This window comes from Pezoporus flaviventris, unplaced genomic scaffold, assembly GCF_033815535.1.
Source record: "Pezoporus flaviventris isolate CSIRO_AGI_PZ_B2104156 unplaced genomic scaffold, CSIRO_AGI_Pfla_v1 ptg000142l, whole genome shotgun sequence".
Classification (NCBI taxonomy): domain Eukaryota; kingdom Metazoa; phylum Chordata; class Aves; order Psittaciformes; family Psittacidae; genus Pezoporus; species Pezoporus flaviventris.
Window position 1 is genome coordinate 240494 of NW_026892690.1, and position 26647 is coordinate 267140.

General features: G+C 59.6%; 1 protein-coding gene across 2 annotated transcripts in view; it reads left to right on the forward strand.

Moving 5' to 3' along the window:
• The first annotated feature begins 1523 nt into the window (after positions 1-1523).
• NRBP2 (nuclear receptor binding protein 2) overlaps positions 1524-26647 on the forward strand; it is a 29925-nt gene continuing 4801 nt past the window's right edge. For both annotated transcript variants that reach the window (XM_061479150.1, XM_061479151.1), the window contains exons 1-14: positions 1524-1734; positions 14988-15110; positions 15358-15459; positions 15623-15712; positions 16492-16532; positions 16615-16709; positions 16958-16981; positions 17717-17800; positions 18411-18466; positions 19492-19587; positions 22446-22578; positions 22660-22762; positions 22905-22955; positions 23302-23437. In XM_061479150.1, the coding sequence (XP_061335134.1) occupies positions 1618-1734; positions 14988-15110; positions 15358-15459; positions 15623-15712; positions 16492-16532; positions 16615-16709; positions 16958-16981; positions 17717-17800; positions 18411-18466; positions 19492-19587; positions 22446-22578; positions 22660-22762; positions 22905-22955; positions 23302-23437 (1251 nt within the window). In that variant the 5' untranslated portion in view covers positions 1524-1617. The remainder of the gene's footprint in view (positions 1735-14987; positions 15111-15357; positions 15460-15622; positions 15713-16491; positions 16533-16614; positions 16710-16957; positions 16982-17716; positions 17801-18410; positions 18467-19491; positions 19588-22445; positions 22579-22659; positions 22763-22904; positions 22956-23301; positions 23438-26647) is intronic.

Consider the following 26647-nt stretch of genomic DNA (forward strand, 5'->3'; position numbering starts at 1 on the left):
TGTGTCACCTCATCTTGAGGCAATTTCCCTGCCTGTCATCTCGCAAGGGAGGGCTTCCTGCAGAGCAAATGTCACAGCAGAGAATGAGCTGTGGGGTTTTTGTGTGTCTCACAGAATCCAAGACCGGTTCATGTTGGAAGGGACCTTAAAGGTCCTCCAGCAACCTGCTGTAGTGGAAGATGTCCCTGTCCATGGCAGGGGGTTGGAACTGAATGAGCTTTAAGGTCTCTTCCAACCCAAACCATTCCATGTTTCCTTGATTCCCAGCCAAACCTTTGCCTTTCACTTTGATAAGAACCAGTACTTTCCTACAGGTCCTGTCTGGCAGGCCCAGCACAAGGTCACTGTGGGGTACCTGGCTTATGGGCTGGCAGCAGGGGGGTACAGTGGGGGGTGCTGGAGGTGGCTGTTGCCTCCAGGGAGTACCCAGTGGTGGCACACATGAGGAAATGGCTCCTGACCTTTATTCTGTGTTTTAGGGAGCAGGACACAGTGTGTGATCCCTCCATCGGTGCCTCCTCATCCAGCAGCCACCGCACCATGGTCCATCCTGGTTAACCACAGGCTAAAAGCAGTAACAGGCTTGGAGGGAAAGAACATGTCCCAGAACAGCCGTCAGGCACCGGCGCGTCACGGAGGCGCTGGAACAAGTAACGAACGTGCTAAAAGCAGCCGGAGCTGGCCAGGGAGAGGAGGAAAAACATCAGATGAGCCAGAGAGCTGCGGGAGGAACACAAATATCGGCGAGGCTCCTTGCTGGGAGCTGCTGGGGCTGTTTCGGGGTGCACTGGCTGGGCAGGGGAGCTCTGTGAGTTGCTCCTGCCTGGGGGGCAGCACCAGCACCAACACCAGCAGAGCACCAACACCAACACCAGCACCAACACCAGCACCAGCACCAACACCAACACCAGCACCAACACCAGCACCAACACCAGCACCAACACCAACACCAGCACCAACACCAGCACCAGCACCAACACCAACACCAGCACCAACACCAGCACCAGCACCAACACCAACACCAGCACCAACACCAACACCAGCACCAGCACCAACACCAACACCAGCACCAGCACCAGCACCAACACCAACACCAGCACCAACACCAGCACCAGCACCAACACCAACACCAGCACCAACACCAGCACCAACACCAACACCAGCACCAACACCAGCACCAACACCAACACCAGCACCAACACCAGCACCAGCACCAACACCAGCACCAACACCAACACCAACACCAACACCAGCACCAGCACCAGCACCAACACCAGCACCAGCACCAGCACCAACACCAACACCAGCAGCAGCAGCAGCAGCAGCACCAGCACCGACACTAGGGCTTCAGCGCTGCAGGACAAGCCCCATTTCCCTCCACCGCTGGCCAGACCCGTGCGGGGGAGCGTCCCTATCGCTGCCCCTCCACCTTTCCCCGTCCCCTGCCCCTGTCCCGGCCCCGGGGCTCCTCCCGGCGGGTCGGGGCGGGGTGTCCCGGTACCGGGGCGGGGCGTGCGCGGCCGCACGTCCGGAGCGGGGCGGGACGGGGCCAGGAGCGGGAGCGGCGCTGTCAGACCGTGGCTCGGAGCGGTGCGGAGCGGCTCGGTTCGGCTCGGGATGGCGGTGGCGGATCCGGAGGCGCGTCTGTCGCAGGAGAAGGAGGAGGAGAGCGAGGAGGAGAGCGAGGTGCTGGAGGAGAGTCCCTGCGGCCGCTGGCACAAGCGCCGCGAGCAGGTTCGACCCGACGTGCCGCTGCTGCCGGGGCCTGCGGGGCACCGAGCGCTGCCCCTCGCCGGGGACGGAGCCGGGGTTGGGGCTGGGACCGGGGCCGGGGCAATGGCCGCGGCCGGAGGCCGGTGCGGAGCTGCTGCTGCTGCTGGAAGGGGTGGGGAGAGCCTCCGGGGGCGGTGTGACCGGTGCGGGAGCCTCGGTGCGGGGAACCGGGACTGATCATGCTCCGGTGAGGGAAGCCTGGTGCGGGGAGCCCGGTGCGGGAGCCTCGGTGCGGGGAACCGGGACTGAGCGTGCTCCGGTGAGGGAAGCCTGGTGCGGGGAACCGGGACTGATCGTGCCCCGGTGCAGGGAGAGCCGGTCCGGTCCCCGAGGAGTGGGACAGTCCCGGGCGTGCAGAGGCCCCGGTACCCGCGGGACCAGCCGGTGCGCTGCCGGAGCCAGCGTGGAGCTGAATCCTGGAAGCTCCCGCGGGCCCGGCCCTGGTGCTGTGCAGGGCTCCGGGGCTGCAGAACTCGGTTCCTCTGCTCCAGACACGGCGTTTGGACCCTTTCAGTTTATCTTCCCAGTCCAGGGGCTCCAGCAGCCTGTCCAGAAGGGTTTTGCAGCATCCCACTATTGTCACCCCCTGACCTCCCTCCTCCAGACACGTACCCTGTATCAGTGCAATGTCCCTCACCCCCAAAAACGGGACCAGTCTTCCCATCCCCGCCAGGGCACCCAGGAACAGGTATCAGTCAGCGGGTGAATCCTGACTGCAGACGGGTGGGACAGTGCTGACAGGCGCTGTCATCACGCAGACATCACAGGCGCTGTCAGCTCCTGAGAGGCAAAGGGGTCCATCCAAGGGCCCTTTATCTCCCACTGTCCCCTGTTAATGACCAGAGTTCTCAGGTCTGGCTGGAGGCTGCCCATGATTGAGGCTGTTTGTGCAGTCTGGCCTTTGCTGAGATCCCAATAACCTGTTTCAGAATTACAGAAGCTGCTCTCAGCTCTCCCCTTCAGGAGCCTTCTGTTCTCCAGGCTGCCCCAGCCCAGCTCTCCCAGCCTGGCTCCAGAGCAGAGCTGCTCCAGCCCTTGCAGCAGCTCCGTGGCCTCCTCTGGACTTGCTGCAGCAGCGCCGCGTCCCTCTTGTGCTCTTGCCCCAGAGCTGGACGCAGGAGAGGGGTTCTCCAGGGTGCAGCAGAGGGGCAGGATCCCCTCCGTGTGCTGCAGCTCACGCTCTGGAGGTGCAGCCCAGCACAGGGCGGGGAGTTCTGAGCTCAAGCACTCACTAAAGGTGGGTCACGGGGAGCTTCTTCTCACCCAACACCCCAAGTCCTGCTCCTCAGGCTCCAGACCCTCTCCCCCAGCCTGGGTTTGTCCTGGGGTTGCCCCGACCCAGGGGCAGGACCTTGCCCTTGGCCTGGTTGAACTCCAGGAGGTTCACACCTCTCCAGCCTGTGTGGGTCCCTTTCATGGCTCAGGATCTGTAATGCTGCTGTGATAAAATGCACGTGAGCTTGAACAAGGAAGTGGCAGTGCTGCCTGAGTTGCAAAGTGAGGGAAGTTTTGTGTAAGAGGTTTATTTGTTACAAATTCATCGATGCTTATGTACCAGGAAGGAAAACACCATTTGCTGTCTGTGAGCTGTCGATAGGGACCTTGTCACACAGGGACTGAGTCTTTGTTTTCACATGACCCCACTGTGCATTACTACAGGTACAGACCCAGCAGCTAAATGGCGCTGTGATCTTAATGCTGGGCTGTGTCTGGTGGTGCCCAGCAGAGAAGAAAACATCTCCCTCCACAGACTCCTTTGCCTGTTTATGATGCCCAAATTCATTGTGGATAATGGAGTTATCCATGCCATGAGCAGTTCAGGAAATCACTGAATCCCAGACTGCTTTGGGTTGGAGGGACCTTAAAGCTCCTCCAGCTCCAACCCCTGCCAGGGGCAGGGACCCCTTCCACTGGAGCAGGGTGCTCCAAGCCCCTGTGTCCAACCTGGCCTTGAGCACTGCCAGGGATGGGGCAGCCACAGCTTCTCTGGGCACCCTGTGCCAGCACCTCAGCACCCTTACAGGGAAGAGCTTCTGCCTAAGAGCTCAGCTCAGTCTTCCCTCTGGCAGGTTAAAGCCATTCCCCTTGGCCTGTCCCTACAGACCCTTGTCCCAAGCCCCTCTCCAGGTTTCCTGGAGCCCCTTTAGGCACTGGGGCTGCTCCAGCGGCTCCGCTTAAGGAGCCTTCTCTTCTGCAGGCTGAAGCAGCCCTGCTCTCTCAGCCTGGCTCCAGCCTTCAGAGCATAAAGCACTTACAGCATCTCCACAGCACATGTGGAGAAACAGCCACGTGAATCCTTTAGAGACCTTGTGTTTGGTGTCAGCACATACCCTCTTCTGCCTCTTCCATTCCTGTCCCTGCCATTAGTGTGGAAGTGGAGCAAAGGAATGCTGCTGCTGTCAACTTTTCCATGTAGGAAGATATGTGTTTTACAGCGTGGGTTTGATGACTTCATTTATTTTTTCTACCCACCCTGTGGAGTACGAGTAGTAAGGAAGGAGAAACCTGGTTTACTGCTTGTGTTCAAGGTTTTACAACTTTCCTTATGGAATACAGGCTCCTGAATGAACCCCAGCCCCTCGCTACTGAGGTCAGACTGGTTCTATCCACGCTGCTTTGCTTTAGCAAACCCTTTATTAGGTAAAGGGACTGTTATTACTGGTAGATACTTGATCCAGACTGCCTTTGGCATTCCCCAGGGGCATTTCCTGTAGGATCAGAGCCTGTACTTGCCCTGGCTCTCAGGATTGAAGTTTACAGTTGGTTTTCACTGGTATTAGTTCACTGCTCCCCTTTTGGTCACCTGCTTTGGTGAAAGGGTGAATGCCTGAGTGTGTACTGATGCAGAGCCCTTGAACAGAGCTTCAGCTTCTAAACCCAGCAGGATGAAAGAAGGTGAAAAGAGAAACTGTAACAGAAATACTGAAGAAGAATGTAATTAAAGATCTTAATTAAAGAACCTGCAAGGGGGGGAGGGGGCCGGATTTGGAAGTGCTGCTACAGGTTCCCACTGGTCAGAACAAGACACCAAGAATCTGAGCATCTGGCTGTGGGAGGTGCAGGGTCCCTGGATTAGGTGCTGGCTGTGTTCAGGCTGCGTTCAGTGCACGGTGGGGCTGGGCAGCTCGGGCTGGAGTCTCTGGAAAGCGGCCCGCTGTTTCATATTTGCACCAGGGTTATTTTTAAAGGCTGCTTTGTTACCAGCCCTCCCGGGAGAGCGGCTCCGGGCGCTGTGCTGAGGAGCTGTGCTGAGGAGCCTTCCCAGCGCACACAGGATCCGTGGAAGGGCTCGGCTCTTTCCCTTCGCTGAATCTGCTTTCCTCTGCCCCTTCCTGGTTTCTGTCTTGGGTTTGCTGCTGTTTCAGTGCCCGGGATGCTGCTGTTTATCAACCTGCTGAGCAGACAGGTTCCTATGGAGAGGTTTCACTCCATGCTCCAAAGGGGCTGTGAGGCCTCTCACATGGTTCTAATGGAGGTTTTAGTTGCGAGAGCAGGATGAAATGCTCTCAAGTAAAGGGGCAAAACTCCCCAAGGAGAAACGTTGCTGGAGGCAGGTAGCCAAGACCTTCTCAGGGTGTATGCTGTGGGTCTGGCACCAAATAGGGCTTTGCATGTTGGGTTTAGTGTCCTCCCCATTAACCTTCCTGTTCATGTGGGCTATGAGCAGGGTTCGCTTTCTCTGTGTTGTGTTCTCTGTTTCAAGGATCCTTTAATCCTTTATGATCTTAACGGGTCACAACAATCCTCTGCCTTGTTCTGGCTGCTGGGGAGGGAGGAGCTGCGAGCCCAGAGGAAAGGTTAGTGCAGAAATGTGCCCTTTTTCAGGCACTGACACGCTCTTTTATTCCATTCATATTCTTCACAAGAATGCCTTGCTGTTCCCAGCTTCTGTGCTTCTTAGTGAGCTCCTAAGGTGCTGTAAGAAGCTCCAGCTTCTCCACGTGTCCCAAATCCATGCAGCTCAGCAGCTCCCAGGCTGCTCCTTCTGTGCTCCTTCCAAAATAGACTTGACAGAGAAGCATTGCAGTTGCCAGTATTTTCCATGATTTCTTCCCTTTCCTGTTTTTAACCATGATTTTGTTGCCCTTTCACTGGTTTTCCCATGCAGGCATTTTGGTTCACAGTGGCCAGATCTTGTCTGTGAGTCTTGCAGGTTTTTGCACCTTTTGCGTCCCATCTCATAGAATCCCAGATTGGTTTGTGTTGGAAGGGACCTTAAAGCTCCTTAAAAGCTCTCAGCTCTCCCCTTCCTGCAGCAGAGGGGGCAGGATCCCCTCCCTGAGCTGCTGCTCACTCTCTGGGGTGCACCCAGCACATGGGGGGGTTCTGGGCTCAAGCACTCACTGAAGCTGGGTCCTGGGGAGCTTCTCCTCCCCCAGCACCCCAAGTCCTGCTCCTCAGGCTGCTTCCAGCTCTTCTCCCCAGCCAGGGTTTGTGCCTCAGCAATGCTCCAGTGCATCTCCGAGGTGCGTCATGCTGGGGCTGGCCTGTGCTCAGCTCTTGGGCTCATGTGTCCTCCTTGGGCTGGGCAGTGCCTGGGGGTAAAGCAAACACCTCCCTGGGTCCGGCATGTTGCCAGCCCAGGTGTGTGTGATGTACCCAGGACACACCACCCCTTGCATTGCCTGCGGGACACACCACCCCTTGCATTGCCTGCGGGACCCACCACCCCTTGCATTGCCTGCTTGACCCACCACCCCTTGCATTGCCTGCGGGACACACCACCCCTTGCATTGCCTGCGGGACACACCACCCCTTGCATTGCCTGCGGGACCCACCACCCCTTGCATTGCCTGCTTGACCCACCACCCCTTGCATTGCCTGCGGGACCCACCACCCCTTGCATTGCCTGCGGGACACACCACCCCTTGCATTGCCTGCGGGACACACCACCCCTTGCATTGCCTGCGGGACACACCACCCCTTGCATTGCCTGCGGGACCCACCACCCCTTGCATTGCCTGCGGGACACACCACCCCTTGCATTGCCCGCGGGACACACCACCCCTTGCATTGCCCGCGGGACATACCACCCCTTGCATTGCCTGCGGGACACACCACCCCTTGCATTGCCTGCGGGACACACCACCCCTTGCATTGCCTGCGGCGCACAGGGTCGCTCCTGGCTCTTATCTGGGCAGTGGAAAAATACTGTGGTGTCCCTTGTTCTCAGCAGGGGTAGGAGAACAGGGACCGCAGTGTTTGCTCTGGCAGCTGCCAGGAGAAAGGGAAGGGCAGCCCTGGGTATGGAATGGAAGGGGAGGATTCCAGCCCTGCCTCTCCTGGGCAGAGGGGACATGCTGGCTGGTGGATGTGCATCCGAGGAGGCCTGTCCAGGTCCTGTCCTGTCTCCAGGTATTAGTGACCTCCCTGTTGCTGCTGACAGGCAGGATCTGCTGAGGACGGATAGAGGGAGTTCATGGAAGGGGGCTGGATGAAGTGGGTGCTGGGCTGGGAGATCTCCTGCGATGCAAACGCATCACCTCAACCTGCCTCACTCAATGTCAGAGTGCAGCAGAGCCCGTGCCATCCCCTCCTGCCTCCACACCACTGCCTGGAGCTGTCCCGCTCTGGACGAGCGATGAGAAGCTGGTTTTGTGCAGCGGGGTCAAACGCTTCACTGGAATCAAAACATTTTCTGTCTCACGCGTTGCCTTCACCTGCCCGTTGTGTAACAGCACCCCGTGGAGGGAGCACGTCTATCTGGCACCACGGATGCCTCCGCCACGCTCACAGGTGCTGTAGGGTCGAGCTGGTGCTGTGGGCTATGGACAGCAGGATGGGGGGGCTCCCCTAGCTGCTGCCAGAGCCCTGCTGTACCTGCCGTGAGCTGCAGCCCGGCCAGGCGCAGGCGCAGGTTGCTCAGGAACCCTCAGGGCTGCTGCTGGCCGGGGACAAGGGGGCTCTGCCTGGGCTGTCCCTGTCCCTTGGCAGGCCGAAGGAGGCACTTTGCTCTTTCCTTCTACATGTCGTGAAAAGTTGTTTCTGTGTTGCAGCAGCCACCCCTGTCCTGGCAGGAGAGAGCTGGGGTGGTTCAGCTGGTGAGGAGAGATGTTAGCGCAGCTCCAGTGCCTAAAGGGGCTGCAGGGAACCTGGAGAGGGGCTTGGGACAAGGGCCTGTAGGGACAGGCCAAGGGGAATGGCTTGAACCTGCCAGAGGGGAGACTGAGATGAGCTCTTAGGCAGAAGTTCTTCCCTATGAGGGTGCTGAGGCGCAGGCACAGGGTGCCCAGAGAAGCTGTGGCTGCCCCATCCCTGGCAGTGCTCAAGGCCAGGATGGACACAGGGGCTTGGAGCACCCTGCTCCAATGGAAGGGGTCCCTGCCCGTGGCAGGGGTTGGAGCTGGAGAAGCTTTGAGGTCCTTCCAGCCCAAACCCCTCCATGGTTCTGTGTTAGCACAGGGTGGTGTCGAGAGGAGGACAGCCTCCTTCAGGGCAGGGACACGTGGTTTGGAGCAGGCAAAGGGGATCCTGGCTTCGGGCAGTGCGTGGAAGTGGAGTCCCTGCAGAGACACCGTGCTCTGTCTCTGCTGCCTGCACACGATGCTCTGAGAGGACAGTCTCTGCTGCTCAAGGCACGTCCTGTGCAGCACCTCGGGGCAGTCTGTAACCTGAACGCAAGCCCTGGAGAAGCCCAGACACAGCCTTTACTGTCACCCAACTCATGAGACACCGGAGCAGAGTCGGGATTTACTCTGTGAAATGCTCTCCCAGGCACAACGTGTTCCCTGCTCAGGCTTGTGACCCCACAAATCCTGCCAGTGCCCAGTGCCAAAGGGATAATGTCCCGGTGTCATGAGGAGTCAGGTGAACCGCGCACAGTGAGCATCGCTGTGTGGCACATTCACAGTGTGCCAAACACCCCTGTGTGCTGGGCTGCGTCCCCCCAGCGTGAGCTGCAGCTCAGGGAGGGGATTCTCCCCCTCTGCTCTGGTGAGGCTCCCCTGCGCTCCTTGCTGGGCTCCCCGTCAGGTGTCTCTGGCTTTGCCGCATGTCCTGAAGCAGCGCCGGTTCTTCTGTCCTGATCCTGTGTCCCCAGGGCTGTGCACAGCACCCGGTGCGGTGACCAGGGATGAATGCACAGCCTGAGCAGGCTGCGGGCGCTAAGGGCTTTCTGCAGCCTGTGGTGTGAAGGGAAGGGTGCGCTGCATGGGCTGCGTGTCCCCTGTGCCCCCCTGCGCTGGTGGAAGCTGGGCAGTGGCTCAGGAACCGAACCCCCCTGTGCTCCCTTGTGGACAGGACACGTGCACAGTGCTGACAGCTCCTTTGCTCCTGTGCCCGGTCATGTGCCTATGGTTCTCAAAACTTCATCTTTCCCTTGGTCCCTGCCTCAGCACCAGTCCAGAAGATCCCTGATGAGGTTTGGATCTCTTCCTTCCAGCCTCTGGATGCGTGGAGCTCTGGGTGAGCTCGTGTGTACTCCACCCTGGTCAGGAGTCTCCTGGTGGCCCTTCTGTGGTTTGGCAATACAGTCTTTTAGGCATGGTTATTATGGAGTCAGCTCATAGAGGGCAGAAGAAGTTGGATGTGGCCACTGTCCAGACCAAGAGATCATGGAACCATGGAGGGGTTTGGGTGGGAGGGGACCTTAAAGCTTCTCCAGCTCGAGCCCCTGCCACAGGCAGGGACCCCTTCCACTGGAGCAGGGTGCTCTGAGCCCCTGTGTCCAACCTGGCCTTGAGCACTGCCAGGGATGGGGCAGCCACAGCTTCTCTGGGCACCCTGTGCCAGCGCCTCAGCACCCTCACAGGGAAGAGCTTCTGCCTAAGAGCTCATCTCAGTCTCCCCTCTGGCAGGTTCAAGCCATTCCCCTTGGCCTGTCCCTACAGGCCCTTGTCCCAAGCCCCTGGGCTCAGGGTGTGAGAAGGAAACTCACCGTTTCCCCCTCTTTGCATCTCACAGCCCTGTGTAGGCAAAGAGGCCCTGCAGGAATGGGGTCTGAGGGTCGGTGTCCCCCTGCTCAGCTCCTGCCTGCCCTTTGCGCTGCCCTCCAGCCCCTGCCAAGAGGCAGAGGAGCTTTCTCGGTGCCTTTCCCTCCTTTTTGGGTGACCTCCAGCTCCGCCATGCTCTGTGCACCACGGGGCCCGACCCGAACCCGGGGCTCCAGGCAGGGTCTGTGTTTGCTCAGTGGGGTCCCAGGGAGCCAGGGCTGGGGCCGTGGCCCTGCGGCTGCTCAGCGTTGCCGGGGAAGGGCTGAGGCTCTGCCTGCTGGGCTGCCCTGGGGAGCACGCGGTGAACTTCAGCCAAGCCTTAGGAGCCGTTTGGGTCAAGAACCTGCAGGCAGGAACCGGCCTCCTCACAGGGGCTGGAGCCGCACTGCTGCTTCTCCTCTGAGAGGAGAGAACGCATCCCTGCTGGGGATGAGGATGTGAGGTGGCTGCTTGGGCATGGGAGGGTGCATGGCTGCGGTGCTTGGTCCCATGGGTGGCTGGGGGTCCGGATGGATTGGAGAGTGCTATGGAACAGGCAGGAGGGCAGCGGGATGGGAGATGGTGCCAGACGTGCTTGTCCTGGGTCCAGGGAGAAGAGAGGACCGAGGCACCGTGGCCTTGCCTCCTTCCAGACTCCCAGAGTGACCGGAGGAGGGTGACAACCACCTTGTCCTTATTTTCTCCTCCAGATCGGGAATAAATGCTGGCGGCAGCACAAATGCCTGCCCAGTGCTGTCCATCCCATGCCTGCCTTGTCTGACAGCAGCTCTCCCCAGGCCCCAGAACAACACCATTAAGCCTTTTTCTGTGGAGTGTTTCAGTCCTGGTCGATGGGAGCGGTTCAAAAGGGAGCAATTGATTGTAAGCTGCAATCTGATCTTCTGTAAACCTTCTCCTCGTGTCCCCAGCGATCCCTCCAGGCTGCCTCCGCGCCTGCCAAGGGCTTTCTGGAAGCGAGGAGCTCTGGAGCTTTGCCTGTTCCACGTGGGGCCACCATTAGCAGCACACGGAGCTGCCGGGAACCCCTGAAAGGCCTGAGAGGACCAAGATGACCTGTGGCCAGTTCCTTTTGTCCCCAGTCACCTCTGGGATTTTAATGCAGCATTTATTTATGCAGCCGCAGAGGTCGGTGTCACTTTTCTGGTCAGTGCAGCACAAGTCCGAGCACGTTCGTGTCTGCATGAGCAGGGAACGTTTCCTCCCCTGCAGCCTGCCTGATGCTCCTCAACACACGGCAGAGCCTCCCGGATCCCAGCAGATCACTGTCTGCAGCTGTAAGCACCAGGGTGCGGCTTCAGGGTCAGAGAGGAGATGGTTCAGAAGTAGGAGGCTGTGGCAGGACAGCCTTGGCCTGTGCTGTGGGTCACGGGTAGGGGGATGGTCCCTCTCGACGTGGCTGTTGGTGCAGTGAGCACCCAGGAGTGGGGATGGGAGCACAGGGTGCAGCGGTCCCGCAGGCTGGGTCCTGCTGCGGGTCGTGCGCAGGAGCACTGCAGCCCCGCGAGGAGGCAGGGGAGGAGCTGGCACCGGAGGTGTTGAGGCCAACTATGCCTGCACCAGGCACCAGTGACCTCTGTGCTGAGCTCCGGCTCCAGGGTGGCCTTGTGGCAACCCAGAGGTTCTTTGGGTCTGAGCTCTGCATTTGACTCCTTGGAACAGGGTGCCCAGAGAAGCTGTGGCTGCCCCATCCCTGGCAGTGCTCAAGGCCAGGCTGGACATGAGCACCCTGCTCCAGTGGAAGGGGTCCCTGCCCGTGGCAGGGGTTGGAACTGGGTCAGCTTTAAGGTCCCTTCCAACACAAACCCGTCTGCAGTTCTGTGGTTCTCAACCCTGGGGCCAACCACTGCTTTCAGGACCGGGTGTTTCTCCCGGCCATGAGCTGATTTTCCAAGGGTGTTCTGGGGAGAAGGGGGACAGCAGCTCCACAGAGAGCTCTGGGACCAGCAGAGCCCCTTAGGGCAGCAGCGCTTGCTCCTCCTGCACAGCCTGCACCAGGACAATGCCTCAACCCGGCCCAGCTGCCGAGAGCTCCTGCTGCCCCTGGCCCAGAGTCAGAGCCAGAGAGCCAGGGAATCACAGAATCAGGGAGGTTGTTAACCTCATCCAGTCCAACTGTTCCCACCCCTGCCAAGGCCACCACTGCCCCATGGCACTGAGGCCTCGTCTCCACAGTGTATGAACACTTGCAGGGATGGTGCCTGCAGCCCTGCCCCGGGCAGCCTGTTCCAATGCCTGAGCACCCTCTGGGGCAGGAATTGCTCCTCAGCTCCATCTAAACCTGCCCTGGTGCAGCTTGAGGCTGGTTCCTCTCGTCCCATCCCTTGTTCCTTGGGAGCAGAGCCCAGCCCCTCCTGGCTCCATCCTCCTGGCAGGCACTTGGAGGGAGCCATCAGGTCCCCCCTGAGCCTTCCCTTCCCCATCTGAACCCCCCAGGTCCCTCAGCCCTTCCCCATCACCCCTGTGCTCCAGGCCCTGCTCCAGCTCCATTCCCTTCTCCGGCCCCACTCCAGCCCCTCAAGGTCTCTCTTGCAGTGAGGGGCCCGGAGCTGAACACAGGATTCGAGGTGCGGCCTCCCCGGTGCCCAGTGCAGGGGCTCAATCCCTGCCCTGGCCCTGCTGCCGCACTGGTGCTGGTCCAGCCCGGATGTGGTGGCTTCTTGCCTGCCAGGGCACAGGCTGGGTCATGTCCATCAGTCAGCACCCCCAGCTCCCTTTCCATGGGGCACTTTCCAGCCCCCCCTGCCACAGCCCCCCCCACCTCCACCAGCAGCACCAGCGCCTCGGGCATGCCCATGGGTTTCACTGCGGCCGAGCAGGGGCCGGATGCTCCTGTGCTGTCCGCACTTGCGCTGGGTGCTGGCGCATCGCTGCCGGCCGTGCCGGGCTCCATGCACTGCACGTGGACCTGTGAGCGCAGAGCGCAAGTGACAGAGGAGCTCTCTGTCCTGCAGCAGGGCCTGGCCGGCCTCGTCCCACAGGTGCTGGGGACCTGCCCCAGCACGGGCAGAACCATCCCAGCTGGGGAAAGGGGCTGGAAACGTCTGCCCAGGCTGCCACTGGGGGGACAGCCTCAGCCTGTCCCCGTCCCTGCGCCTGGAGGAGCAGGGGGGTTGCAGTCACAGAACCCTGGAACCGCCAGGGCTGGGAGCAGCCTCTCAAGCTCCTCCATCCCCCCCCCGCCCAGGCAGGGCTACCCAGAGCAGGGCACATCGAAGCGAGTCCAGTGTGGCTCTGGGATGGCGTCAGACCCCACCTCCAACCTCTGGGCAGGCTGTCCCAGGGCTCAGCCACCATCAACCTCAACCAGTTCTTGCTCATAGAATCATGGAATGGTTTGGGTTGGAAAGGACCTGAAGATCATCCAGTTCCAACCCCCCTGCCATGAGCAGGGACACCTCACCCTAAACCATGTCACACAAGGCTCTGTCCAACCTGGCCTTGAACACTGCCAGGGATGGAGCATTCACAGCTTCCTTGAGCAAACCATTCCAGTGCTTCAGCACCCTTACAGTACAGAACTTCTTCCTTATATCCAGTCTAAACTTCCCCTGTTTCAGTTTTAACCCATTACCCCTTTAACCCCAGTCCTGTCACTGCAGTCCCTAATGAAGAGTCCCTCCCCAGCATCCCTATAGACCCCTTCAGATACTGGAAGCTGCTATGAGGTGTCCACGCAGCCTTCTCTTCTCCAGGCTGAACAGCCCCAACTTCCTCAGCCTGTCTTCATACAGGAGGTGCTCCAGTCCCCTGGTCATCCTCGTGGCCTCCTCTTGACTTGTTCCAACAGCTCCATGTCCTTTTTATGTTGAGGACACCAGAACTGCACACAATACTCCAAGTGAGGTCTCACGAGAGCAGAGTAGAGGGGCGGGATCACCTCCTTGGACCTGCTGGTCACGCTCCTTCTGATGCAGCCCAGGATACGGTTGCTTTCTGGGCTGCAAGCGCACACTGAAGCTGGCTCATGTTCATTTTCTCATCAACCAGCACCCCCAAGTCCTTCTCCGCAGGGCTGCTCTGAATCTCTTCTCTGCCCAACCTGTAGCTGTGCCTGGGATTGCTCCTACCCAGGTGTAGGACCTTGCACTTGGCATGGTTAAACTTCATGAGGTTGGCATCAGCCCACCTCACAAGCGTGTCAGGGTCCCTCTGGATGGCATTCCTTCCCTCCAGGGTATCAACCGAACCACACAGCTTGGTGTCATCGGCAAACTTGCTGAGGGCGCACTCAATCCCACTGTCCATGTCAGCGACGAAGACGTTGAACAAGACCGGTCCCAACACCGATCCCTGAGGGACACCACTCGTTACTGGTCTCCAGCCGGACATTGAGCCATTGACCACAACACTTTGTGTGTGGCCATCCAGCCAGTTCTTTATCCACTGAGTGGTCCATCCATCAAATCGATGTCTCTCAGATTTAGAGACAAGGATGTCGTGTGGGACAGTGTCGAATGCTTTACACAAGTCCAGGTAGATGACATCAACTGCTCTACCCCTGTCATGTTGAGGTGAAGTTTCTCATGGGTCAGTTTCTGGCCATTGGTCCTCATCCTGTTGCTGGCACTACTGAGAAGAGTCTGGATGCAGCAGGCACCACTCCTGGAGTGCAGGACCCCTGGTCCTGGAGTGTCTCTGTGGTGCTGAGCTCCTGTCAGAAGCCTTTATAAAAGGTTTGACCTAGGCTGGAGCTGGGACTGAGTGGTCCTGGATGGACCCAGCATAGGAACAGGGCAGCTGCTGCTGCTGTGTTTGTGCTGGATGTGGCCTGTGGAGGTGATGGCCATGGAGCTGCTCTCCTCAGGATCCTGGGACAGACAGAGCCCAGGGCACGGGCACTGCTCCCTGTCTCCTCAGGATGTTTAAAGAGATGATGTTATGGCTTTGGATCATCTGGAGCTTCTACTTTGCTCCGTCCAACATGAGTGTGAGCACCAGCCATGGGTGTGGGTTGCCCCATCACGGCTGCTGGGAAGTGGGGTCCATGTGGGGTCCCCAGGAGTGGGGCCAGCAGGTCACTGCCACCGCTGGCTTCTCCCTGGGCTACACGAGTGGAGAGGGCTGGAATGGGAGGTGCTCCACAATGCTGGCTGTCTCCAGTGCCCTGGAGACAGGGGGTCTGAGCTCCCCAAGGCAGGTTCCCAGGGCAGGGAAGGAGGCAGCTCCTCCCCATCTCCTGGCCAGGTCCTGCCATGGGCTCAAGTCCTCACCCGTGCCCATGCAGCACATTCCCCGGGGGGGCCGGGAGCTGCGGGCAGTCTCCCACCTCCCTGTGCCCCGCAGGTGAACCAGGGAAACATGCCTGGCATCCAGAGCACCTTCCTGGCCATGGACACGGAGGAGGGCGTGGAGGTGGTGTGGAACGAGCTGCTCTTCACTGACAAGAAGGCCTTCAAAGCACACGAGGTGAGACATCCACCCCCAGCAGGGCCTGCGCTCACCTCCCCACTCCCAGCGCTCGGAACCTGCCTGGGGGCAGTGCCAGGCACCGTGCTCCTGCCTTCCCTGGGCTTCCCTCACAGAGCAGCTCCATGTGTCCTCTGTACCCCAAAGCCATGGCACAGCCTCCTCTCCAGCCCAGGCTCCCTTGCTCTTGGAGGTGTCCTGCATATCCCAGGACCTGCCACCTCCCTTGTCCCCTCCCTGTCCGCAGGAGAAGATCAAGACCATGTTTGAGCAGCTGGTGCTCGTGGATCACCCCAACATTGTGAAGCTTCACAAGTACTGGCTGGATGTGAAAGACTCGAAGGCTCGGGTAGGGAGGTCTGGGGGGGGTTCCCCAGGCTGGAGGGGGGATGTCAGCAGGTGGGGATGGGGATCCCGGCTCTGCTCCTCACCCCACTCCACAGGACTCCCATCCTCTGGGACGCTGCTGCTGGGCAGCAGGCTGGGAAGCTGATGCCGCTCTTCCCTGCCAGGTCATCTTCATCACAGAATACGTGTCCTCAGGGAGCCTGAAGCAGTTCCTGAAGAAAACCAAGAAGAACCACAAGGCCATGAATGCCAGGGTGAGTTCCTGGGAGCACACACGGGGTGTCCCAGGGGAGTGGGCAGCTCTGTAGCTGCAGGCAGAGGTTCTGTCATGTCTTGTAAGGCAGAACAAGTGTAAATGGTGCTTCCTGAGTTACTCAGGCACTCTGCTGGAGCGAGGTGGCTTCTTGGTGAGAGCTGGAGCAAGAGCAGAACTTCCCCAGGGCAGCCCAGAAGTGGATCCTGCTGCTGCAGTGATGCTTATGCTCCTGGGGCTGCATCATTCTTTGGGGGACCAGCATCTCCAGCACCCTCAGTGAAGGACAGTGGGTGTGTGGCTGGGTTACTGCTTGGGTTGAAGGGACCGGTTTCACCAGCAAACCCGCCCAGTGTGAGTCTGACAGTGGGTTCAAGCAGGTCTCAGCTCAGGAGCTGCATGACTGTTTGGGGGGCCCTTGCAAGCCCTGCCATGAAGTTTGGGCTCGGTGTCACGCCAGGGCAGTCAGGCACCACCGCCACTGCGTGCATGGACCTCACAACCACAACGGGCTTTGCCTCCTGTGTCAGTGCTCCCGCTGGAGTCTGGCAGTTCAGGGGAGCTCTGTGCTGGGGATGGGCTCTCAGCTTTGACGGTGCTCTTTGAGCAGGGGTTGGGAAGGAGACTGTTGTCATGTGCCTCATCTTTGGTACCAGTCTCCTCAGGGCTGGTGTGGGGCACATCTCCCCAGCCTCTAGTAGGCAGGTGGGAATGTCCTGCTCTGGCTCCTGCACTCTGATGAGCATCTGGTCTGATGGAGGGCTCTGATCTCTGCTCTAGGCCTGGAAGCGCTGGTGCACCCAGATCCTGTCTGCTCTCAGGTAAGCTTTGGCATTGCCGTTGTCCTGCTTCCCATGGGGCTGGGCACCGGCCATGTCCTGAGGGCAGCTCTGTGCTTCTCAGCTTCCTGCACTCCTGTGAGCCACCCATCATCCACGGCAACCTCACCAGCGATACCATCTTCATCCAGCACAACGGCCTCATAAAGATCGGCTCAGGTGAGACATTCCCGCGGCTCCAGGTGCTGAGGAGGGGTAGAGTCAGCAGGAGGAAGCTGTGAGATGCGGGAGGTGGGATTCAGGGAGACATGTGGGAATGTGCTGGGGGGGTTCTGGGAGGGCAGAGGAGGTGAGCGCTGCAGGGCTTCTTGGAGCATCACGAAGCTTGGAGTTATCTTCTCTTCTCTTTGTGTGCTCTGCTCTGTGCCTCATCCACTCATCTGCTTCGGAATCGGCACGGACCCCAGTCTGGCACAGGGTGTTTGCCAATGGTGAGTGTCCCTCTGTCACCTCCCCGGCACATTGGTCCCATCCCTGGGTCCATCTTCCTGCCGTGGGCTCTGCAGGTGTGGGGGGGGAATGTTTGTTCCTTGGGGAATTGTCCTGGGAGCAGAGGGGTCTCCTGGGGGAGCGAGTGTCCCAGCGTGGTCTGCATGGGCAGCAGCAGTGGCCACTTCTGGGCTCCTCAGCACAAGAAAGACAAGAAACTGCTGGCTACTGTCCAGTGCAGGGCCACAAGGATGCTCAGGGCTCTGGAGAATCTCTTTGGTGAGAAGAGCCTGTGGGAGCTGGGCCTGTTGAGCCTGGAGCAGAGCAGCCTGGGAGGGATCCATCAGCGCAGAGCAGGGTCTCCAAGGCGGGTGGGATGGGGCCAGGGACAGGATGAGGAGCAATGGGCAGAAACTGACCCCGAGGGGCTTCACCTCCACACGAGCAAGAGCTGGGTGAGGTCCAGGGTGGCCGAGCCCTGGGGGAAGGGGCGGGGGGGGGGGGGGCTGGAGTCATCCCAGAGCCACCATGGACCCGCTCCTGTGTGCCCTGCTCTGGGTGGCCCTGCCGGGGTGGGGGGATGGAGGAGCTCCAGAGGCCCCTTCCAGCCCTGATGATTCGGGAATTCCGGGAGCACAACCGGACTCTATCCCTGGTGCCCCGAGCACCCCCGCGCCCGCAGCCCTGCGGAGCCCCCGCAGCACGGGGCTTGCTCAGGGTTTCTCCTCCCTGAGCAGCTCTCCCGGATGACCTGCGGAGCCCCATCAGGATCGAGAGGGAGGAGCTGCGCAACCTCCACTTCTTCCCACCCGAATACGGCCGTGAGTGCGGCTCTGGGTGTGGGTGCAGGGGCTGGGTACAGGGCTGGGTGCGGGCTCTGGGTGCAGGCTCTGGTGCGGGCTCTGGGTTCAGGCTCTGGTGAGGGCTCTGGGTGCAGGTCTGGGTCTGGGTGCGGGTTGTGGTGCAGGGTCTGGGTGCGGGTGCGGGTCTGGGTGCGGGTTGTGGTGCAGGGTCTGGGTGCGGGTTTGGGTCTGGGTGCGGGTTGTGGTGCAGGGTCTGGGTGCAGGTGCGGGTCTGGGTGCAGGTGCGGGTCTGGGTGCGGGTGCGGGTCTGGGTGCGGGTTGTGGTGCAGGATCTGGGTGCGGGTGCGGGTCTGGGTGAGGGTTGTGGTGCAGGGTCTGGGTGCGGGTTTGGGTCTGGGTGCGGGTTGTGGTGCAGGGTCTGGGTGCGGGTGCGGGTCTGGGTGCGGGTTGTGGTGCAGGGTCTGGGTGCGGGTTTGGGTCTGGGTGAGGGTTGTGGTGCAGGGTCTGGGTGCGGGTTTGGGTCTGGGTGCATGTTGTGGTGCAGGGTCTGGGTGCGGGTGCGGGTCTGGGTGCAGGGTCTGGGTGTCCCAAAGATGTGGCCTGATGTGGTTCTGCCTTGGTTCTGCAGAAAAGACAGACGGGACGGCCGTGGACATCTTCTCCTTTGGGATGTGCGCACTGGAGGTACGGAGCAGGAACTGCTCTGCCTAGTTTATAGGGTAGGACTGAGGGGGCCTGCATCTTCCCAAGGACTCTCAAACCTCCGTGTGAGCTGGGGACTCATGGCAGCTGTGGAGACATCACTGCTGGGGTCAGCAGAACATGTTCTGTGGCTGTGGCCCCCCCTGCCCCGGGTGCAGCATGGGCTGAGCTCTGCTGGGCTCAGCTGGTCCCTCCTCTTCCTCCTCAGGCTGTGACAGCCCTGGGAAGGGGCAGGGGCAGGCTGTGCAGCTCCATAGAACCATGGAATGGTTTGGGTTGGAAGGGACTTAAAGCTTCTCCAGCTCCAACTCCGGCCAGGGCAGGGACTCCTTCCACTGGAGCAGGGTGCTCCAAGCCCCCTGTGTCCAACCTGGCCTTGAGCACTGCCAGGGATGGGGCAGCCACCCTGTGCCAGCGCCTCAGCACCCTCACAGGGAAGAGCTTCTGCCTAAGAGCTCAGCTCAGTCTCCCCTCGGGCAGGTTCAAGCCATTCCCCTTGGCCTGTCCCTACAGGCCCTTGTCCCAAGCCCCTCTCCAGGTTCCCTGCAGCCCCTTCAGGCACTGGAGCTGCTCTCAGCTCTCCCCTTCAGGAGCCTTCTCTTCCCCAGGCTGCCCCAGCCCAGTTCTCCCAGCCTGGCTCCAGAGCAGAGCTGCTCCAGCCCTCGCAGCAGCTCCGTGGCCTCCTCTGGGCTCGCTCCAGCAGCTCCGTGTCCTTCTGGTGCTGGGATCCCCGGGGCTGCCTGCAGGACATCACCAGGGCAGGCTGTGGGCTGTTGGTGCCATCTGCATTGTCCCCACTCTGCCCTGTGCCAGGGAGGAACGTGTGAGCAGGGACGCAGTGTCCGGGGTGCGCTGGGGAGCCCAGCAGGTCCAGAGCCCGACCGGGCTGTGTCCTGTGAGGAGCTCCAGAGACGGCACCAGCTGGGGGATGTCCCTTTGGGAAGCTGTTCAGGGCCGTCCCAGGGCTTGGCCAGGGGCAGACGCAGCTGCACTTGCTCCCTCCCCAGATGGCCGTGCTGGAGATCCAGACCAACGGGGACACACGGGTCTCGGAGGAGGCCATCATGCGGGCCCGGCATTCCTTGGATGATCCCAACATGCGGGTGAGTGCAGAGGCTGAGCCTCAGGGACCTGCCCGGGGATCAGGGATCCCTCCTGCAGGTGAATGGCCCCTCGGCTGGTATCTGCAACGTTGGGCACTGAATGTGTGTGTGTCAGGCTGTGTGCGGGAGTCAGGCTGTGTGCATGTGTGTGTCAGGCTGTGTGCATGTGTGTCAGGCTGTGTGTGGGAGTCAGGCTGTGTGCATGTGTGTGTCAGGCTGTGTGCATGTGTGTCAGGCTGTGTGTGGGAGTCAGGCTGTGTGCATGTGTGTGTCAGGCTGTGTGCGTGTGTGTGTCAGGCTGTGTGCATGTGTGTGTCAGGCTGTGTGCGTGTGTGTGTCAGGCTGTGTGTGTGTGTGTGTCAGGCTGTGTGCATGTGTGTGTGTCAGGCTGTGTGCGTGTGTGTGTCAGGCTGTGTGCATGTGTGTCAGGCTGTGTGTGGGAGTCAGGCTGTGTGCATGTGTGTGTCAGGCTGTGTGAGTGTGTGTGTCAGGCTGTGTGCGTGTGTGTGTCAGGCTGTGTGCATGTGTGTCAGGCTGTGTGTGGGAGTCAGGCTGTGTGCATGTGTGTGTCAGGCTGTGTGCATGTGTGTGTCAGGCTGTGTGCGTGTGTGTGTCAGGCTGTGTGCATGTGTGTGTCAGGCTGTGTGCGGGAGTCAGGCTGTGTGCATGTGTGTGTCAGGCTGTGTGCATGTGTGTGTCAGGCTGTGTGCGGGAGTCAGGCTGTGTGCATGTGTGTGTCAGGCTGTGTGCATGTGTGTCAGGCTGTGTGTGTGTGTGTGTCAGGCTGTGTGCGTGTGTGTGTCAGGCTGTGTGCATGTGTGTGTCAGGCTGTGTGCGTGTGTGTGTCAGGCTGTGTGTGTGTGTGTCAGGCTGTGTGCGTGTGTGTGTCAGGCTGTGTGCATGTGTGTGTGTCTGGCTGTGTGCGTGTGTGTGTCAGGCTGTGTGCATGTGTGTCAGGCTGTGTGTGGGAGTCAGGCTATGTGCATGTGTGTGTCAGGCTGTGTGCGTGTGTGTGTCAGGCTGTGTGCATGTGTGTGTCAGGCTGTGTGCGGGAGTCAGGCTGTGTGCATGTGTGTGTCAGGCTGTGTGCATGTGTGTGTCAGGCTGTGTGCGTGTGTGTGTCAGGCTGTGTGAGTGTGTGTGTCAGGCTGTGTGCGTGTGTGTGTCAGGCTGTGTGTGTGTGTGTGTCAGGCTGTGTGCGGGAGTCAGGCTGTGTGCATGTGTGTGTCAGGCTGTGTGCATGTGTGTGTCAGGCTGTGTGCGGGAGTCAGGCTGTGTGCATGTGTGTGTCAGGCTGTGTGCATGTGTGTGTCAGGCTGTGTGCGTGTGTGTGTCAGGCTGTGTGCATGTGTGTGTCAGGCTGTGTGCGTGTGTGTGTCAGGCTGTGTGTGTGTGTGTGTCAGGCTGTGTGCGGGAGTCAGGCTGTGTGCATGTGTGTGTCAGGCTGTGTGCATGTGTGTGTCAGGCTGTGTGCGGGAGTCAGGCTGTGTGCATGTGTGTGTCAGGCTGTGTGCATGTGTGTGTCAGGCTGTGTGCATGTGTGTCAGGCCGTGTGCGTGTGTGTCAGGCTGTGTGCATGTGTGTGTCAGGCTGTGTGCGGGAGTCAGGCTGTGTGCATGTGTGTGTCAGGCTGTGTGCATGTGTGTGTCAGGCTGTGTGTGCATGTGTGTGTCAGGCTGTGTGTGGGAGTCAGGCTGTGTGCGTGTGTGTGTCAGGCTGTGTGCATGTGTGTGTCAGGCTGTGTGTGCATGTGTGTGTCAGGCTGTGTGCATGTGTGTGTCAGGCTGTGTGCGTGTGTGTGTCAGGCTGTGTGCATGTGTGTGTCAGGCTGTGTGCATGTGTGTGTCAGGCTGTGTTCGTGTGTGTGTCAGGGTGTGTGTGTGTGTGTCAGGGTGTGTGTGGGGGTCAGGCTTTGTGTGTGTGTGTCAGGCTTTGTGAGAGTGTGTGGGTCAGGCTCTGTGTGTGTGGTCAGGATGTATGTGTGGGTCAGGCTTTGTGTGTGTGTGGTCAGTATGTATGTGTGGTCAGGCTTTGTGTGTGGGTCAGTCTGTGTGTGTGTGTGTCAGTCTGTGTGTGTGTGTGGTCAGGCTGTATGTGTGTGTGTGGTCAGGCTGTATGTGTGTGTGTGGTCAGGCTGTATGTGTGGGTCAGGCTGTGTGTGTGTGGTCAGGCTGTATGTGTGTGTGGTCAGGCTGTATGTGTGTGTGTGGTCAGGCTGTATGTGTGTGTGTGGTCAGGCTGTATGTGTGTGTGTGTGTCAGGCTGTGTGTGTGGTCAGGCTGTATGTGTGTGTGGTCAGGCTGTATGTGTGTGTGTGGTCAGGCTGTATGTGTGGGTCAGGCTGTGTGTGTGTGGTCAGGCTGTATGTGTGTGTGGTCAGGCTGTATGTGTGTGTGTGGTCAGGCTGTATGTGTGTGTGTGGTCAGGCTGTATGTGTGTGTGTGGTCAGGCTGTATGTGTGTGTGGTCAGGCTGTATGTGTGTGTGTGGTCAGGCTGTATGTGTGTGTGTGGTCAGGCTGTATGTGTGTGTCAGGCTGTGTGTGTGTGGTCAGGCTGTATGTGTGGGTCAGGCTGTGTGTGTGGGGGGGTCAGGCTGTATGTGTGGGTCAGGATTTGGGGGGAGGGGGTGTCAGGTTATGTTTGTTCCCATCCTGTCATCCTTCTTCTGGCCTTTCCTTGCTCTCCGTCTCTCCTGAGTAGCCGTGGCCAGCTGAGGGGCCCCAGCCTGGAGCTCGCAGGAGGGGCAGGATTTGCTCCATTCTGCTTCCCAGGGAACCTGAGCGTGAGCTGGCGCTGGCGCTGCCAGCAGGGGGAATGTCCTGATTGCCTCAGTTTATGCCTTTGCTGTGACCTGCAGGAGTTCATCCTGTCATGCTTGACTCTCAACCCAGACAAGCGACCAACCGCAAATAACCTGCTCTTCCACCGGGTGCTCTTTGAGGTCCATTCCCTCAAGCTGCTGGCAGCTCATTGCTTCATCAACAACCAGTGTGAGTGAGCAGGGGCCCTCCCTGCCCCACAGAGCAGGCCTGGGACCCCCATCTGACAGCCCCTCGCTGCCTTTGCCCTAGACCTGATGCCAGAGAATGTGGTGGAGGAGAAGATAAAGGACCTGGACCTGAATATGGTGATGGCAGAGATCCGGAGAGAGGGTCGGCCCGGAGCACAGTGGAGGTGAGGAAGGGGAAGTCAGAGCAGCCGTGGCGTGAGCCCAGGACTGATGGTGCTGGTGGTGGTGGTGTGATGGCACAGGAACCCTTCCCACTGCTCTTTTCTCCTGCCTCCCCCATCACCTCCCGTCCTCTTTCCCTCCCAGGTACTCCGAGGTTTCCTTCCTTGAACTCGACAAGTTCCTAGAGGATGTCAGGTGGGTTGAAGGTGCTGCTGGGCCCCCGGGCCTGTGTCTGCCCACCTCTGATCCCCAGCAGCTCCCTGCCCGCAGCTCCCTGCCCACAGCTCCCTGGGCAGCACAGAGCCAGGGTCCAGGTCTGTGCCATCGGCCCAGCAGTGCTTGGTCATGGTGATCCCCTCCGCACTTCCCCTGGGACTGAGCAGACTTGGGCTGCAGTGCAGGGTGAGGGGAGCTCTGTGCCCTGCTCCCTGCCAGCTCTGCCACTCCGTGGGTGCAGATCCCTGCTCTGGGCCGTGGCATTCCACAGCTCAGCTCACCTTTGAGAGGGCTCAGCTCTGTCCTCCCTCTGTGTCTGCACCAGGAATGGGATTTACCCCCTGATGAACTTCGCTGTTTCCAGACCCCATGCCCTCCCGCGTGCCCTCTCCCAGCCCCAGGAGGACCCTCAGAAAGCCAAGACTCCCACCCCAGAGCCCTTTGATGTGGAGACCAGGAAGGTAAGGCCAGATCCAGCTGGGGCTGGATTCTCCACTGGGACGATGTGGACCAGCTCCACTCCTGAGCTTAGGGCAGGAATATCTCCCTTTAGCCACACACTGAACTCCAGTTGGGTGGGAGCTGTTCTTGTGCTGGCTGCCCAGGACTGTGACATCCCTTTGGCTGGAGCCAGCGAAGTCCATTTTACCTAAGCCCTTCTGGAGCAGCCCCATTGCCTCCAGTTCTTTGCTCTGCCTTTCCTCCTCCCCAGGAGCCCCATGGCACAGGGTACTATGTGCTTTGGTCACTGCAAGTGGGGTTTTGCCCCCCGAGGGGAGCAGGGGGGAGCGTGGCAGGGAAGGACCAGCACAACATGTCCTGGTTTAAGCAAGGCGGTGGCTGGGCCCAGGCAGCTGCTCCCTCACCCCACACTGGAACTGGGGAAGAGAACTGGAAAAGTGGGACTGGGATCAGGACTGTTCAATGGGCAGAGCAGGAGCTGCTGCTCGAGCAAAGGGAAACAAGGAATTCATTCAGCCCTTCCCATTGCAGCAGTTCAGCCACCCGAGGGCAGCTGGGCTCCACCACGCGTCACAGCGACACAAACACCATCACCCCAAACACCCCCTTCCTTCTCCCAGGCTTCCATGCTGAGCATGATGTCCCATGGTCTGGGATATCCCTGAGGTCAGTTTGGGTCAGCTGTATCCCCTCCAGCTCCTTGTGCACCCCCAGCCTGCTCACTGGGGGTTGAGAGGCAGAAAAGGCCTTGGCTCTGTGCAAGCTCTGCTCAGCAATAAGGAAAACATCTCTGTGTCCAGCACAGTTCCAAAACACAGCCCCATCCTAGCTATTATGAAGAGAATGAGCTCCATCCCAGCCCAAACCTGTGAGGGTGCCGAGCAGGAGCGAGGCCATCCATCACCACGGTGTAAGCCAGCACTGAGCAGTTCAGCGCTGCAGTGTAACCCCTCGTGGGTATGAGCACGCTGCTGGTTCGCCCCCCAACACCTTCCCTTTCACAGGCAGAACAAGCCCAGTGCCTTCAGCCTGCTCTCAGAAGGCAGCAGTCCAGGCCAGGATCATTGTGTTGGCCCTCCCCTGAACATGAGCTTATTGTCAATGTGCTGCTTGTTCTGGAGGCCCAGAATCGGATGCAGTCCTTGATGGAATTTAGCAAGTGCTGAGGAGGGGAATGATTATTTCCCTCAGCATCCTGGCTGTTCCCCAGAATGCTGGTGGCCGTTCTGCAGAATGGTGCAGGGTGGCTGTCCCCCAGAATGCTGGTGGCTGTCCTGCAGAATGGTGCAGGGTGGCTGTTCCCCAGAATGCTGGTGGCCGTCCTGCAGAATGGTGCAGGGTGGCTGTTCCCCAGAATGCTGGTAGCCGTCCTGCAGAATGGTGCAGGGTGGCTGTCCCCCAGAATGCTGGTGGCCGTCCTGCAGAATGGTGCAGGGTGGCTGTCCCCCAGAATGCTGGTAGCCGTCCTGCAGAATGGTGCAGGGTGGCTGTTCCCCAGAATGCTGGTGGCCGTCCTGCAGAATGGTGCAGGGTGGCTGTCCCCCAGAATGCTGGTGGCCGTCCTGCAGAATGGTGCAGGGTGGCTGTCCCCCAGAATGCTGGTGGCTGTCCTGCAGAATGGTGCAGGGTGGCTGTCCCCCAGAATGCTGGTAGCCGTCCTGCAGAATGGTGCAGGGTGGCTGTCCCCCAGAATGCTGGTGGCCGTCCTGCAGAATGGTGCAGGGTGGCTGTTCCCCAGAATGCTGGTAGCCGTCCTGCAGAATGGTGCAGGGTGGCTGTTCCCCAGAATGCTGGTGGCCGTCCTGCAGAATGGTGCAGGGTTGCTGTCCCCCAGAATGCTGGTGGCCGTTCTGCAGAATGGTGCAGGGTGGCTGTCCCCCAGAATGCTGGTGGCCGTCCTGCAGAATGGTGCAGGGTGGCTGTCCCCCAGAATGCTGGTGGCCGTTCTGCAGAATGGTGCAGGGTTGCTGTCCCCCAGAATGCTGGTGGCCGTTCTGCAGAATGGTGCAGGGTGGCTGTTCCCCAGAATGCTGGTGGCCATCCTGCAGAATGGTGCAGGGTGGCTGTTCCCCAGAATGCTGGTGGCCGTTCTGCAGAATGGTGCAGGGTGGCTGTTCCCCAGAATGCTGGTGGCCGTTCTGCAGAATGGTGCAGGGTGGCTGTCCCCCAGAATGCTGGTGGCCGTTCTGCAGAATGGTGCAGGGTGGCTGTTCCCCAGAATGCTGGTGGCCGTCCTGCAGAATGGTGCAGGGTGGCTGTTCCCCAGAATGCTGGTGGCCGTCCTTGCTGCTGGGGCACGCTGCAGCTCACATCCTGCCCACCATGACCCCAAAGCCTTTCCTGCAGCCAGGCCATCCCAGCCTGTGGCCTCGCCAGCGGCAGGACTTGGCACTTGCCCTTTGCTGAGGTGTGTATGGGGGACACGGTGGTTGGCACCATCCTCAGAGCAGAGCTCAGGCACTTCTGACAGTGGCTTCTGTCTCCTGAACTGTGCTGAGGGCTGAGGAGCTCCTTGATCTGGGTGCTCCTCTCTTACAAACCCATCTGGTATGTGGTGTTCCCCATATGTGTATTTCCCTGTAGAATTCCAGTCATTCCTCATTGATCACCCATGGAACTGCCTTTGTGTTACCACGAGTGAGATGGATGAGATTTGATACTCACATTGGATTCACGTTAAAAATACTCTGGGGGGTTAAACCTGATTCGTGTTCCTGCATGATCCCGTGCAATCCGTCCCTCTAGGAGGCACATCAGTGCTGGGTTCTTCATCCCCACCCGCGAATCAGCGATCACAGCACTCAGCTTGTGCTTCACTCACTCTGCTCAGGGCTTATTTTTAGTGAGCGCTGGAGGGATGAGTCAGACACGTGAGGGAAATGGAAACATGAAGCTGCTGCACTGCCTTTTCCCCTCCCTGTGCTTGTTCCAAGCTGCTTTTCCCCCTCCTGCCCCAAGGAAGGTTCTTGAGTCTATGGTCAGACCAAATGGTCACCTTGGTTTCACCTGCTTTGAGCTGGGACTGGTGACCCCAGGAGCACTGTAGCTGCAATGCAGATTCTGTCTGTCCTAAGAGGCACTGAAATATGGATGCTGGAGGGATCCAAGGGATTCCTTCTCAGTGGACCAGGGGCTTGGAGAGGTTATGGGATCTTCTTGGAGGTTTTCAAGCCCCAGCCAGGCAGAGCTCTAAAGCACCTGGTCTGAAT